This window comes from Gymnoscopelus microlampas (assembly GCF_963454915.1).
Source record: "Gymnoscopelus microlampas genome assembly, chromosome: 13".
NCBI lineage: Eukaryota > Metazoa > Chordata > Actinopteri > Myctophiformes > Myctophidae > Gymnoscopelus > Gymnoscopelus microlampas.
In genome coordinates, this window is record NC_139950.1 from 17,081,192 (window position 1) to 17,095,876 (window position 14,685).

The window sequence follows — 14,685 nt, forward strand, 5'->3', positions numbered from 1 at the left end:
GCCCTTATTTCATCTCGCCTGGACTACTGTAACGCCCTCTACTCAACTCTCAGCAAGGGATCCATACACCGCCTACAGTTGGTGCAGAATGCGGCTGCCAGACTATGCTGGGAAGAGGAGATCATAGCACATAACCCCGGTACTAGTTGCACTGGCTGCCAGTAACCTTTAGAATAGATTTTAAGATTTTATTGTTAACTTTTAAAGCTCTTAACAGTCTGGCACCTCAATATCTAGCTGAGCTGCTGGAACCCTATGTGCCTGTCCGTAGCCTGAGGTCCTCTGATTTGGCTCTACTAGTTGCTCCGAAGTCTATGCTGGTGACCAAGGGTGACCGGGCCTTTGCCATCAGGGCCCCTAGACTCTGGAACAGCATTGGGCCTCAGGCTTGCTAGCTCCATAACTATTTTTGGGCAGTGCAACCGCCCCTATATGTGAGGTTTGGACCCCCACCCATTGCACCCCCCCAACCCTGCGCTGTGATTGGCCACCATTGTACCCCCCTAACCCTGCACCGTGATTGGCCACCATTGTACACTGGTTGACTCTATTCAGGACCGTGATTGGCCAGTGAAACACATGACACATGTGCAGTCCTATAAATAGGACTGTGCACTTTAAAAAAAACACATTTATGTTTTTTTTTAAGTGAATCACCCACTGTGATGACCACTGTGACCACACCGCCCACTTCACACTGGGTGTGATTTTTAAATCTAAATTAAAAACCCATTTTTCTTCAGCCCATAACGGCTGAAATTGATGCATCTATTCTCACGGATACTGTTATTGTGTGTTGCTGTCTTGTCAGCCTATTTTTTTCAAATTGTTTATGATTTACTGTTTGATTTTAAGTTGTTAAGCACTTTGTAACTTTGTTTAAAACAGTGCTACATAAATAATGTTTATTATTATTATAGCGCTGTTTCCTAAACAATTAACATGTCAAATTATTATGTTTTATTAATATTGTTCCTGCTGTTCTACTTACTGCCAACCAGGTGAAGAAATCACTAATGCTCCAATCTTAAAATAATAACTGAAAATAGCCTATCTACAACACACTGAGAGCTTGTAGATAGGCTATTTTCACTGTGCAGCTGGCTTCTATGGAAACCAAACGACTGAAATCAGTCGTGGAGACTGAGATCTTTAATCCATACTACAACTGGCATCATGTACTCCTAGGCCTTTGAACCGGAGATTTCATTTTGACAGCTAAAAGAAAGAAGAAAATGTCTTATGCAACTTTAATTCATTTGCGATGTAACACCAGACTATTCTGGTGCAAGTATTTTGTACTTACACCGGAATGGACTTTGTGTACTTATTCTTCTGGTGTTAAGGTGTTTCTGCATTGAATTCAAACTGACAGCCTACAACAATGCTTTCCAAACGTTTCCATGCCAAGGACCCCAAAATAGCCGTAGCCTCTGGCAGCGGCCCACCTATTCCCAAAAGGCTACAAGAGTATTTTTCAAGAAAATACAAAACGGAGGGAGGGAGAGAAGGAGGTAAGTAGGAAGAGATGTAGGTAGACAGACAGGTAGACAGACAGATACAACTATTTTAGTTTTCCCCTCTCCTTTCCAATTGGTCTCCCTGGTGAACCGGTGCTGTGCATCACAATGTAACGTGGTCTCCTTTGATTATGACAGTCTTTCAAGCAAACACCTTGGGTCGGTGCTGCCCGGTAGTCTGACCTGATGAGAGGCTGATGCAAAGCCACCAGGGAGACAGGGAGACAGACAGACAGATTCTGGTAGTCTGACCTGATGAGGGGCTGATGCAGAGCCATCAGGCATTGCAGCGAGACAGACAGACAGACACACACCGGTAGTCTGACCCGATGAGAGGCTCGTGAAGAGCCATCAGGCATTGCAGACAGACACCGGTAGTCAGACTTGATGACAGTGGTATAAAGTAACTACAGTAACTAAGTACATTTACTCGAGTACTGTACTTAAGTACAATTTTGAGGTACTTTTACTTCTACTCCACTACATCTCAGAGGCAAATATTGTACTTTCACTCCACTACAATTATTTGAAAACTTTAGTTACTAGTTACATTTCAGATATAAATTATGATATTATGAAACATACATTAACCACTTCAGACCCATTTCATACCTATGGCTATTTGAAAATAGCACAACGCGTCGCATCGCGACACGTTGTGAGCTTGTAGACCTGCTATTTTCAAATATTTTAGTAGTTTTACTTTTGATACTTTAAGTACATTTTTATGCTAATACTTTTGTACTTTTACTCAAGTAACTTTTGAATTCCGGACTTTTACTTGTAACGGAGTACATCTACATTGCAGTATTAATACTTTTATTTAAGTAAAACATTTGAGTACTTTTTCCACCACTGATGAGTGGCTTGTGCAGAGCCACCAGGGATTGCAGACAGACAGACAGAAAGACAGACAAACAGACAGACACCGGTCAGTCTGACCTGATGAGGGGCTGGTGCAGAGCCACCAGGGATTGCAGACAGACAGACAAACAGACAAACAGACACACCGGTCAGTCTGACCTGATGAGGGGCTGGTGCAGAGCCACCAGGGAGGCGTGGATGGCCATGGAGATGACAGACAGGTGGAAGTAGTCGAACATGACGTTGACGTGCTGGTGGATGCCTCGCTGGAGGCTAAAGTGCAAACGAAGAGTGCGGCTGCTGATGCTCTGGAGGGAGCTCGAATCATCCGACCTGCGGGGGAAAAAACACACACACACACGGTTCAAAGAACGCGGATTATATAGGATTCTATCGCTTCGTCTGTACAGGGAGCGCGGGCTGTGAGCGTGCTTACGAATTGAGCGGTCAGAAGGCGCACAAGCAAGCAGACGGCGGAACACTTACGAGTAGTCGCCGTCCGTGAAATACAAATCTAAGAAGAGCTGGAAATCCATTTCATTGAGTGAGTCTTCCACCTGAGCGAGAGAGATGATAACAAAAATGTATTCAACAAGGGAGACATTCAATTAACCACTTAAGCACTATAATTAGTCAACAAATAGCAAAAAATAGCACATCTACAAGCTCACAACGTGCCATGATGCGACGCATTGTGAGCTTGTACAGCAAGTCTGTCGTCTTTGAAAAACATTCCAACGTTTTGGGGAATGAAGAATAAATGTGAAAATGTGCCCAATATAAAAGGTTAACCACTTGAACCCCAGCATGCCATGCCTATTCTGGGGTGAACATTCACCAAAAATCCTCTTCTCTCATCCAACAGCATCATAACTTTGAAGATGAGGACTACAATCTTACCCTCTTCTCATCCAACAGCATCATCACTTTGAAGATGAGGACTACAATCTTACCCTCTTCTCATCCAACAGCATCATCACTTTGAAGATGAGGACGTCGTTGATCACAATCTCCTCGTTCTTGTACAGGATCTGGAACGTTTTGCTGCAGATGACGTCGTCTTGGACAGAAGCTGGGAAGGCCAGATCAGATCCTACACAAAAAAGGAAAGACATACAGTATATAAATATGTCCTGTATTCTATGTTAAAAATTATAATACTACGATGAGCTTGTAGATCTGATATTTTCACTCCTTTTTCACGATAAAGTATAAAAAAAACGATTACAGTAAGTGACTAATCGATTTGTTGATATAAGAATAAAACTAAAAAACTGATTCTTGATTAATCGATAGAATAATCGCTAAGAAGATAATTGATAATTAAAACAGCAGTGGTTCTCAAACTGAGGACCGGGGACCCCCAGGGGTTCTTGAAGGGGTTCCAGGGGGTCCCCAGCGAAATTAGTTAATAGAGCTTTAAACTATGTTTAACCACTTTAACCCTATATACATACATCTACAAGCTCACAGCCCTACATGTCTAGTAGGGATGGGATAGTTTGACAGCTGTGACTTGTAGATCGGCTCGTGTTCGGTGTGCGCAACACAAATGAGTTACAGTGCGCACAAAGAAGCAGCAGTCTGTCAACAACATGGCCAAGCCAAAACTAAAGATTAGTGATGAACACAATGTGTTTCAGCAAACATGGGAGGAATAATGTGCATTTGAGGAAGTCAATAATAAGTCAGTGTGCCTCCTTTGCCAGAAAGCAATTGCCGTTTCAAAACACAACTACAAATGTTCACCATGACACCTTCAGATGTAAGGAAAGTGAAATGGTATGACTATTCTATTTAGTTTGTTTATTAGTTTGTTTCAAAAGAAGAAATAACTCATTTCAAGTATATTTCGTTTGAGTATATTGCCCTTTTCTGAATCATTACAATTTGTTCCCATTGTTGTGTTGACATTTTGTGAATGAAGAGAATGTGATATGGCCTGATTTGAGCTGAGTATTAAACACGTACTTACTTATTCACCTCTGATTAATTATCCTCTGATTTATTGGAACAGCAATCTGTTCATTTATTCTCTTCACATTTTGTGAATAAAGCCACATTTCTTTACTTCATCATTAATCATTCCATGACAAACTTTTTGTTCATTGAGGTTTGGCTTTATAGATGGAAATATGTGTGTGTTTCCTTAATTCTGTTACAAAATAAATTTGTAAAGATCCAAAATAGGACTGACATTTGCAGCTTGCGGCCCTTGGACTTGAGTAGCCCTGTCATAGACAGTTAACCGCTTAAAAGGAGTAGTTCGCCCCAAAAATGACTTCTTTTCTATAAATTACACACACCCAATGAAGCATTGAATTAAAGTAGATTTTTTAGTTTTTGTCGCATTCCTAAGCCAATAATTTGATTACCGGCGGAAAGATGCTCTCTGACTCTTTGAGTGTCCTACCGGAGAAACCGCCGGTCATCAAAAATTGACGTAGGAATGCGAATGAATTCAATGCTTCATTTGGTGTGTAATTGATAGAAAATAAGTCATTTTCTGGGTGAACTACTCCTTAAGGAATGCGACAAAAACAAACAAAATCTCCATGAATTCAAAGCTTCATGGGGTGTGTAATTGATAGAAAATAATACATAATTTTGTTGGGTGAACTACCCACAGTCCAAAGGTTAAACGTTTACCAAAAAAGATTTAAAAAAATGCCCATCTCTAATGTCTAGTCTAGAGAAACCACAAGACTTTAGACAGACAGATTACCGGACAAGGACTATTTTGTCCAGCTGAGGCCAGACAGGCACTGGAGCAGTGGTGTGTGTGTATCAGGTGCTGGTTTTTACACATGGTTGATAGTTTTATGCCTGGGACTGAAGCAGTTCTAGTCCAGTGGTTCTCAAACTTTTTCGTGCCAAGGACCCCCAAATAGACACTTATTAGACCGCGGACCCCCATTTGAAAAGATAAGCCAGGGAACCCCATAATAGAAGATTTGTACGGCTCTCTAGCAGTGATTTCAACCATTTTAATTTCAAGGACCCTTTATTAGGGCTACGGACCCCCATTTAATGGCAAGTATGTCTCTGGGACCCCAATTCATATTGTAAAATCAATGTTAATTTAACTCTGAGAGTGTACAAATGGAACCAAATGGACCCGCTAGGGTCCATTTGGTTCCATTTGTACACTCTCAGAGTTACAGACCCATAAGGGTCCATTTGGTCCCCGTCCATCATTTAGCTGGGGACCCCCTGGAACCCCCTCAAGTACCCCTGGGGGTCCCCGGACCCCACTTTGAGAACCAATGTTCTAGTCCACTTCTAGAATCAAATGGTAACCCATTAGAACTGAGAAAGCCATTTTAGATTTGAGCTATACATCGTTGCTGTCGGGCAGAAACCTCTCCATATTCTAACTTGTTGTGTTTTTTTCCCGTAAATTAACGCCCCACTTGACCTTTTGCAGACAAACCTTTGCAGGGCAAACTGTACAGAGGTGAAGAGAGACAATAGTGGCCGGCAGGCAGAAACCTTGTTACAGTATCTGCATATTTCATCTCGCTTTCTTTTCTCATAAATGAATGCCCTATTTATTTTTTTTTACTTTGGCACGATGACAATGGCGCACAAAAGTAGCAAAACATGGCCAATCTTCGCATTTCAAATGCATTCAAAACCAATTGCCAGAACCAGTCTGACAAGGCAGACGCTGCCTCAGCCAAGGAAGTCTGGTCCAATTATTTCAGTGCACATAACAAGCATCACAGAAACAACAAAATGCAGTATTTATGGAAAAGCATTTATATTTTCTCTTTATCCCATTGTTGTGACTAGCCTTGGTTGTGTGTGTGTGTGTGTGTGTGTGTGTGTGTGTGTGTGTGTGTGTGTGTGTGGGTGTGTGTGTGTGGGGGGGGGGGGGGGGGGGGGGAGAATGGGGTTCTTTGAAGGACCGGAGCGGCACCAAAGGGTATGAGCCATATGTACCAGGCCTTGAAGGAAACACGGAGAACAAGGAGGCGTTTGTGAGATAAGCCAGCAGGCCCTACCAGCTCCCTGCCAGCAGCACCACACAAATCCCAACTAGATCCCTAACATTTGGCCTAATGTCTGACTCGGAGAAAATTAGCACAATAGTTAATCAAACGTATCTATTTAATCGATTTAGCATAAAATAACGCTTATGTGGTTGATCAATGTTGTTGATATATTAACAATTGTTTTGATATTTAAAAAGAAATTGCTACTCAATTATTTGGTAACTCAAAAAGGTCATCGAGGGCCCTCGGGGCCCACCACCGCAGAGGTTGTGGGTTCGAATCCACCGTGGTGCATCCTGCTTTGTCGAGTGTCTATACGAACACAATTGTAGTGTATAGTGACAACACAGGAATGTGTGTGGGGAGGAATCAATTGGCATAACTACTAAATTGGAGGAAAATAAATCTATATTTGCACTCCTACATTCAACTAAAATAGGCAAGCTCACTTATTGTCCAAAATGTCTTCATTATTTTTAACACACCAAGTGATTTCAGACTCATCTCCAGTAGGTCTAACAAGCTCACAACAAGGTGTGTGCTTGTAGATCTGCTATTTTTTGCTTAATGTTAACATTCAACACGCTCAGGGTTCATGTGTTTTTCTCCCCCGATATCCAACTGTGTACGTAGGCTAATGCATTTTTACAAGCCGCGGAGACTAGGGCACAATTTATCATCCTTATTATTAGGCCTAATACTTTTGTTTCTGTCATGATGAATGCCGTGGTTTCAAAGGAGCCTAAATAAATACCATTCTGATAAACGTTCATGCTGTGTACACGCATGCATTTTTCATTTCGAGGCCGGGTATGTAGGTCATAACTGTATTTCAGCTACACTAACCCATTAATTAACTGGGTAATGGTGTCGCCTAACGGTTACAAAACTATCCATTATTCCCATCCCTGGTCTACAGCATGCATCCAGTAATGCCAAGGAAATAATACAGCCTGATCTGATGCACACAACACACGACGAGATAAGGGAGTTCATTCCGGGTGAATGCAGGTGTCCTCAGTTGAACTCAACTCACCTGCTGGGTGAAGCAGACTGGCTTCCACTTTATGCGGGACCCGGGGTGGGACTTTCATGCTGGCACGAATCTGGTAGAATCTGTGAAAAACACACACAATCTTACCGTTAGGATTAAATTAAGGGATATAATTGTATTCATTTAATTAATAATTTAGTCACTCCCCACACCTTTAGGGTATGCTGTGTCATTGTACATTTTGCACATTACGTGAAATGTGCCCTCTGCATTCACCATCCTAACTAATAATTAGGAGCAGGGAGAGCTATTAATACAGCGCCCGGGGGCAGTTAGGTGTTAATTATGGGTTAGCTAGGGGTTGCTCGGGGATACTTTGACACAGACTGGGCGGACTGGACCGCCCAGTCGATGGTGAAAAAGGGACCCTTGTGGTTCGTTAGACAGGCTTCTCAACCCATTCAGCAATCGCAGCCCATAGCCAGACAGGAATCGAACCAGGGACACGCGGTCAGATAATAGAGCTCAGGCCACTCGGCTCACAGGTCGCACTTACAGTCGCCCGTTTTGGTAGCGTTTGAAGCCTTAGAAGGCAACTTTACTTTTTTTTTTTACATTTTACATTGTAAGCAGGACCTGAAGATGACCACACGTCCTCCCCACAACAGGATTCAGGTTGAAAACCGGCGCCTCCCTTTAATATCCTCCCAGTGAAAGCTTGGTGCAAAGTGCAAATTGGTCTTGTTAGCTGAAAGCCCTTGTTCGTGTAAAATGAACCTCAACCTCTCATGAATGAATAATGATAAACTCTCTTTCAGACTCACTCATGTAGTAAACCTGAGCTCTTAAAGCACTGATGAGCTAGGGGCGCGGGGAGACAAGTCATCTTAGCTCAGCAGCGCACACCGAGCTATATCATTATGCAGCGTTTAGGAAGAAAAGTTCCAGATGGTAGAAGCTACAAGGAAGGATTAATGCTGCGCCGTTTTTAAATAAACAACGTGAGTCATACTTCCTCCTGTGCCTTTTCCTTTCAACGTGGTGAATAATGCACCTCGTTGGACACATTGTTTCGCACCCAGCTCCCGACCAAGTACGTCCTGTGTTTGTGTTTGCTTCCTTTACACGACTCGTCATGTGCTCTCGCCGCGAGGAGCATGCCCGACGTACACGGGCCAAAATAAGACTGCGTTCACAGCGTCGCAAAGGGGGTATTTAGACATACATACATGAGCAGCATGACAAGTCAAGTGTCACGGGGAGGAGGAAGCGACTACTGTACTCTGTAGAGCCTCCGCGGACCACAGATCATTTGACAGAACACGCCATGTTACACAACTTAAGTGAACTCGCTACACTGATTCAAGAGACGCGACTAGGGTTGGGATCGGGAACCTGAGGTATCGGGAGGAACCGGATCCGGCATTGAGGAATCGGTTCCATCACATTTGGAACCGTTTCTGGAGCCGGTTTATCACACTGTCAGAGCTGGTTATGTGGACTTCACGTCCGCTATACAATTACATTACCGGTGGTTCTCAAACTTTATAATTTCAAGGACCGCCCTAACTCTGAGAGTGTACAAATGGAACCAAATGGACCCGTAAGGGTCCATTTGGTTCCATTGGTAAACTCTCAGATACCCCTTTACGGGTCCATTTGGTTCCATTGGTAAACTCTCAGATACCCCTATAGGAATCATTAAAGAGAACCGTTAAGGAATCAGCCCGTTAATAAACCGGAATCATTTAAATCCCAACCCAACACGTGACTTTGTATGACTTTGTACAAATCTTCACATGCCTCCGCTAGAGATGGCGTTATCTCTGCCGGGTGGGGTCCTCCAACCCGCGAGTATGATGTACAGTAAAGAGCAAAATGGCTGTGATTGCAGTCAATGGAGTTAACAGTGATATACCATAGGTAGCCTGGGATCCAGCCTGATTCACTACGTTCGGCGGATTTGTTTTTCTCACTTCGCTTATCAGTCTGGCCAGCCTCCTATTTGACACGTATTACGTAGGCAAGTCAGGAAGTGACGCAAGTTTTACATTGGACAACACTGGTACCGCCCCCTCCTAAAGACCAATCAGAAGCCGCAAGTCGTTTTCACTCGTGCTGTGCACGGAGATAGCAGTCTCACTCGACTGTATAGCGAGTGAGAAAAATAAATCCGCCGAACGTAGCGAAGCAGTCTGGATCCCAGGCTAATTAATAGGCCCAATAGATTCTTTATTAACGTTTTGGATAATACTTAAAGTACAGTATAACTAATTGATGGACTTTTTAAATCATCATGACTTGTGTCAACAGTGACTGTAAATGATATACAAAAGTACTGAAGCATATTTAGGTCACATAGCCATCATTTTGTATAGTATTCCAACTAAACTCAGTGAAACTAAACTAATTGCACAAGTTAATGTAATAACACCAGCAGACCACTGGGTATAGAGAGAGAATCTATAGTTGTCAGACCACTTCGGAGCAAAATGCTGGCAATGTAAACATGGTCGCTTGGCTCTCCACTGCTACGTATCCCATAACTACTCCGGTTTCATATTGCATAACTGGTTTGTAAACCTAAATTGAGACCGACATTGTTGTCATGGGGTTCACTGTAGCATACACTAGTACACCAACGGCCGTATGGCCTGTGTGTTTTATCAACTTGACCGCCAATGTCATTGTTTGCAGTGATGGGTCAACTACACCAGTCAGGCCAGTCTGGACAAAGAGGGTCTTCTTGTTCTGAGGGTTCAAGTAAGGTCGCCGACCCCACAGAACTAGCCGGAGGCCCCGGGACACACGGACAGAATGGCTCCCCAGAGAGCTGCTTCTCACCCTAGGAATAACTCGCTATGAGGTGTATATTAAGCAAGCCTATTTTCAATCGACAACTTCAGCACTGCGATAAATGTTTGTTGTGTTTCTCTGTCTGTCTATACCGGTATTCTTAAATGAATCAACATGTGGCACCTGGTTTGGCAACAGTACAATAATTGGGATACATGGCTCATCGCCTCGCCCAACTTTTTGACCTTCAAATCGTACCATAATATGGGTGACATTATGCCAGGTGTATCAAGCTGGAGGGCCGGAGTGTCATGGCCCTGTGTTGTGATTTGATAGGATATGCACCTCGAAAATCTTGAAAGTGTGAGAATTGCTGATTTAGAAGGCATTTGTATAAATGGCCTCAGGTCTCAATGGGTCAAATGGTAACTTTAAGACGGGAAAGCTGCTACTCACCCTCTCTGGAACAGGTCCACATTGTAGAACTTGTGGAGCTCCACAGAGAACTCCACCGTGGCCTGGACTTCACTCATCTTGTTCTTTAGAGGCAGAGGTGCCTTACATCATCTGGGACAGACCTGTTGGCCTACAGACAAACAGCAATAGGCCTGTCACAATCCTTACATCATTGAGATAATCACAATTATTTTACATAAACGTCATAATTGTTTCCATGTTGAAAAACGTTCATATATTTTCACAAATTTAAAACAATAGTGGAAATAGCAGATCTACAAACTCACAACGCAATACTTTGTGAGCTTGTACATCTGCTATTTCCACTATTAATGTTTTTTGAAAGTATTAAGTTATTAAATATGTCATTTATTTGTATATTTAAGTTATTTGTCATATCTGCCCTGTGCAACTTCAAAGCCTAAAAGCCAAACAGTAATGTAATTCATTTGTATTCATGTGTTCCAGTGTCCAACTAAAACATTTAAATAGTTAATCACAATTATTTGTGTGACAATTAATCGTCATGTAAAATGTCCTAATCGTGACAACCCTACAGAGCGATCATGTAGACGTTGCATCATCATTCTGGGACAGACCTGTGGGGCCTATACAGACACTGACAGCAATCATCATGATGTCTCCTCAACAGTCTTGCCTAAAGCAAACAACCTTGTGTCAAATCACTCTTCTTTCCAATATCTCTTGAACACTACCTGTCTGAACATAAAACAAAACAAAAACGAACACTGGAGGCTACATGTTTTTTGGGCTTTGCAGCTTGTCCAGAAAAGGTAACAGAAAGGTCTCTCCATTTTGTTGAATAACAGTGTATGGCCTAATTGGTTAGCAGGGCGGCCAATTATAGAGCCAGTAAGCATGCAGGGAAAGCTATGAATCACCACACACACAAATAGGGCTGAAATATAATATCTACCATTTGAGAGAGTGTTACATACATGTGGGCATCCCATCTATTTGAATGCAAACCATTTTAAGCCTCAATTTATTCTAAAAAAACAAAAACAAAAAAAACACCAATGATCAGACTATATCAACCAGTTATTAACCAGCAGAAGCTAAACGTAAATTGGTATTGTTCGATATATAACATAAAAGTTAAAATTTGTATATCTAAGAAATGATTAAAAAAAATAATCCACTGAGAGAGACAACTGAAGGCACCAGGCCAACATAGGACACAATGGCAGGATTAATGTATCCAACACAATGCACATTGACAGATACAGCTGGCAGTTAGATACAGGTTACACAAACATGTGTGAGTGAAAGGGTATATCTACTACCTGGGTATGGTAAGATCAAAATATAACATTAATTAAGGAAAAAGCATAAATCCCATATTTTATGCCACAACAATTGAAGACAACAATTGAATTAGCTCAGTGTTTATCTGTGCCTTTTCATATTCGACGACTATCGAGGCAACAGCCAGAGAAACAAGTTCTCAGTCTAAAATAGACATGAGAAGCAGGGCTGCACCAGTTAAGCAAACTAATTCATATAATCTATTATACATACATAATAATCAATGTATAGGCAAAAATGCACCAAAACGTATTAAAAGATTAACATTTTGAAAATAGCCGATCTACAAACTCACGTGTGTCGCAATGCTGTTGTAGAGCTCTTGATCCGAGCTTGTAGATCTGCTATTTTTATTTATTTTTCTGCTATTAATGAATCAATTTGTTGATTGCTATGGAAATGATAGTTGCTCCCGAGATCCCAGATCCAAATAAGCTGTGAAACAATGTGTGGAGCAAGCTGTTTGGATCTGGTAGCGTCAGGTTATGTGACACAAGTTCTCAGTCTAAAATGGACAAGAGAAGCAGAGAAAGCAAGAGAACAGACCAAGCTATACTGAGTGAAATTGCACGCCAGGCCAGGTACACCAGACAGCCATCTCTGAGATCTATGATTGAGGCTACAGATAAGACCAACTAAAAAGGTCAATACATTGATGCCTGATTTATACTTGGTTGCACACCAGTGTGGCGCACATAAATATAGCTGATCTACAAGTTAACAGACAGTGCTTCACAGGCTTGCAGCTTGACACGTTTGTGAGCGTGTTAGATCTTCTATTTTCTGTGCAAGACACCAGCACATAGCTAAGTATAAATCAGGCTTCGTGGCATTGTAAAAGACTCCCAACCTAAAGTATGGAACAACCCTCCTGCAGAAACACAACTGGCAAACTGAACATCCCTTTGAGGACATCACTGATTGATTGAATACTTTATTAGCAGTTTGAAAAAAAAAGCACCTGTAAAGTACAGTTAAATACAGGGTTTTTAAACCCAAGAAAGCCTATGGCTTGTTTCCATTGGGGTCCTTTACTGAAAGCTGCCTTTTAGGTATTCTTCTTTACAAGGTAGAATTCCATGGCCTCAGAATTTTGCTGATCAGCATTTTAGGAGTCAAGAGTACCGTTATCCATTGGGTTTCAATTTGTACAAATTGCATGTAGATTTGTCCCAAATTATGTTTTCCATCATTCAGTTTTGATATTGCTAGCCAATAGCCAGCCATACTTTAGTAATGTCCTTGTCTGGATTGACCATTCTCCTGTCTATTTATCTACACTTGTGGAAAGTCAACAGAGATTTGCCTGAAGAAGAGCCAATAAGATAAGCAACAATCACAACTCAAGTCAAGAGTAATCAGTTCAGAAAAGGAATACGTTGACATCTCTTCATCATAACCTACAAGGTGTTTTTATCAGTCATTACACCTTAATACTGATCAGCAGAAATTGTTACAAATTCACCTTCCTTAAGACACTCAAATCCAAAATATTTCCCTGGAGGGCAGGGCACAGAGGTAACATGAGAGACCATGTATACTCACGCACTACAGTAGAATTGCGTAAAGATAACATTGCTATTGGGAAATAACCATAAGCCGGGTACACTCCCTTTTAAAAACTCCAGCTGAACTGGTATACCTCCTATATTTATCAATTCATGTCCATGTAATAATAACTAAATACCCCAAGACGAGGGTTTTCACTCAGATCAAAGATCATGCATTTAAAAGTGGAGACACTTAACCAGTGGTGGAAAAAGTACTCAAATTCTTTACTTAAGTAAAAGTACCAATACTGCAATATAAAATACTCTGTTACAAGTAAAAGTCCAGAATTCAAAATTGACTTGAGTAAAAGTACAAAAGTATTGGCATCAAAATGTACTTAAAGTACAGTACTTAAGTAAATGTACTTAGTTACTTTCCACCACTGCCTCTTCCTAAATATCATTTAGATTAGGGCCCATAAAAAAAGTCAGGGGCGGCCCCAGAAAAACAGAAGATAAGAAAATAAGATATTACACAAATCCGCACAAACAAACAAACTAGCTAATAATGCTAACCGTTGCCACCCACAAACAGCTGGCAAGAAACAGACACACAAAAAATAGCAGCTAACAAGCTAACGTTACTTACCATTGCATTGGGAGCTACTTGGCTAACTAACATTAGCTATGGCTAACCCAACGTTAGCTCTTCTGTGAGAACACAGTCTTCTTATTCTCGTCGTCCTTCTGTCTTTGGAGACAAGGAGAGGAAAACGCGTATGCTTTTTAGTTTTGTGTTTACCGATAAATAAACTTGTTTGGCACGCCGACGTTACGGAAGAAGAGGCATTATAATGTCAATAAATCATCTCCGAAAGGACTCCCAGACGTCTTAGTAAATAGTGCCTGTCTGAGGGCTGGCGACTGTGTTCTGTACGGTACTGACTGTACTGTGTTCTGCTGGCAGGCTGCTGGGCTGACAGCACTGAGCCCGTTACAGCGAGTGCCAGAACGCTCGCCCCAAAACGCAGTCGCCCCCGGGGCTAATCCGGCGGTATAGGCTCTATGCACAGCAGCCATATTGTCCAATCCAATCCACTTTATTTATATAGCACATTTTAAAACTTGTTCAGGGTTAACAGAGTGCTGTACAGAGAAAACCAAATACACTGGGAAAGTTAAAAAACAAAGAGACAAAGCAAAACACAGAAGCAAAAACATAAACAAAAGAAGCAAAA

General features: G+C 41.8%; 1 protein-coding gene across 4 annotated transcripts in view; it reads right to left on the minus strand.

Annotated features, from left to right (window-relative positions):
* fam135a (family with sequence similarity 135 member A) overlaps window positions 1–14,427 on the minus strand; it is a 37,018-nt gene extending 22,591 nt beyond the window's left edge. For 2 of the 4 annotated variants that reach the window (XM_084075655.1, XM_084075654.1), the window contains exons 1-6: window positions 14,097–14,427; window positions 10,629–10,758; window positions 7,419–7,498; window positions 3,338–3,477; window positions 2,871–2,941; window positions 2,544–2,717 (exon numbers count right to left, since the gene is read on the minus strand). In XM_084075655.1, the coding sequence (XP_083931781.1) occupies window positions 2,544–2,717; window positions 2,871–2,941; window positions 3,338–3,477; window positions 7,419–7,498; window positions 10,629–10,705 (542 nt within the window). In that variant the 5' untranslated portion in view covers window positions 10,706–10,758; window positions 14,097–14,427. The other 2 variants (XM_084075656.1, XM_084075657.1) reach the window with 2 other exon arrangements.
* Between the last annotated feature and the right edge of the window lie 258 nt (window positions 14,428–14,685).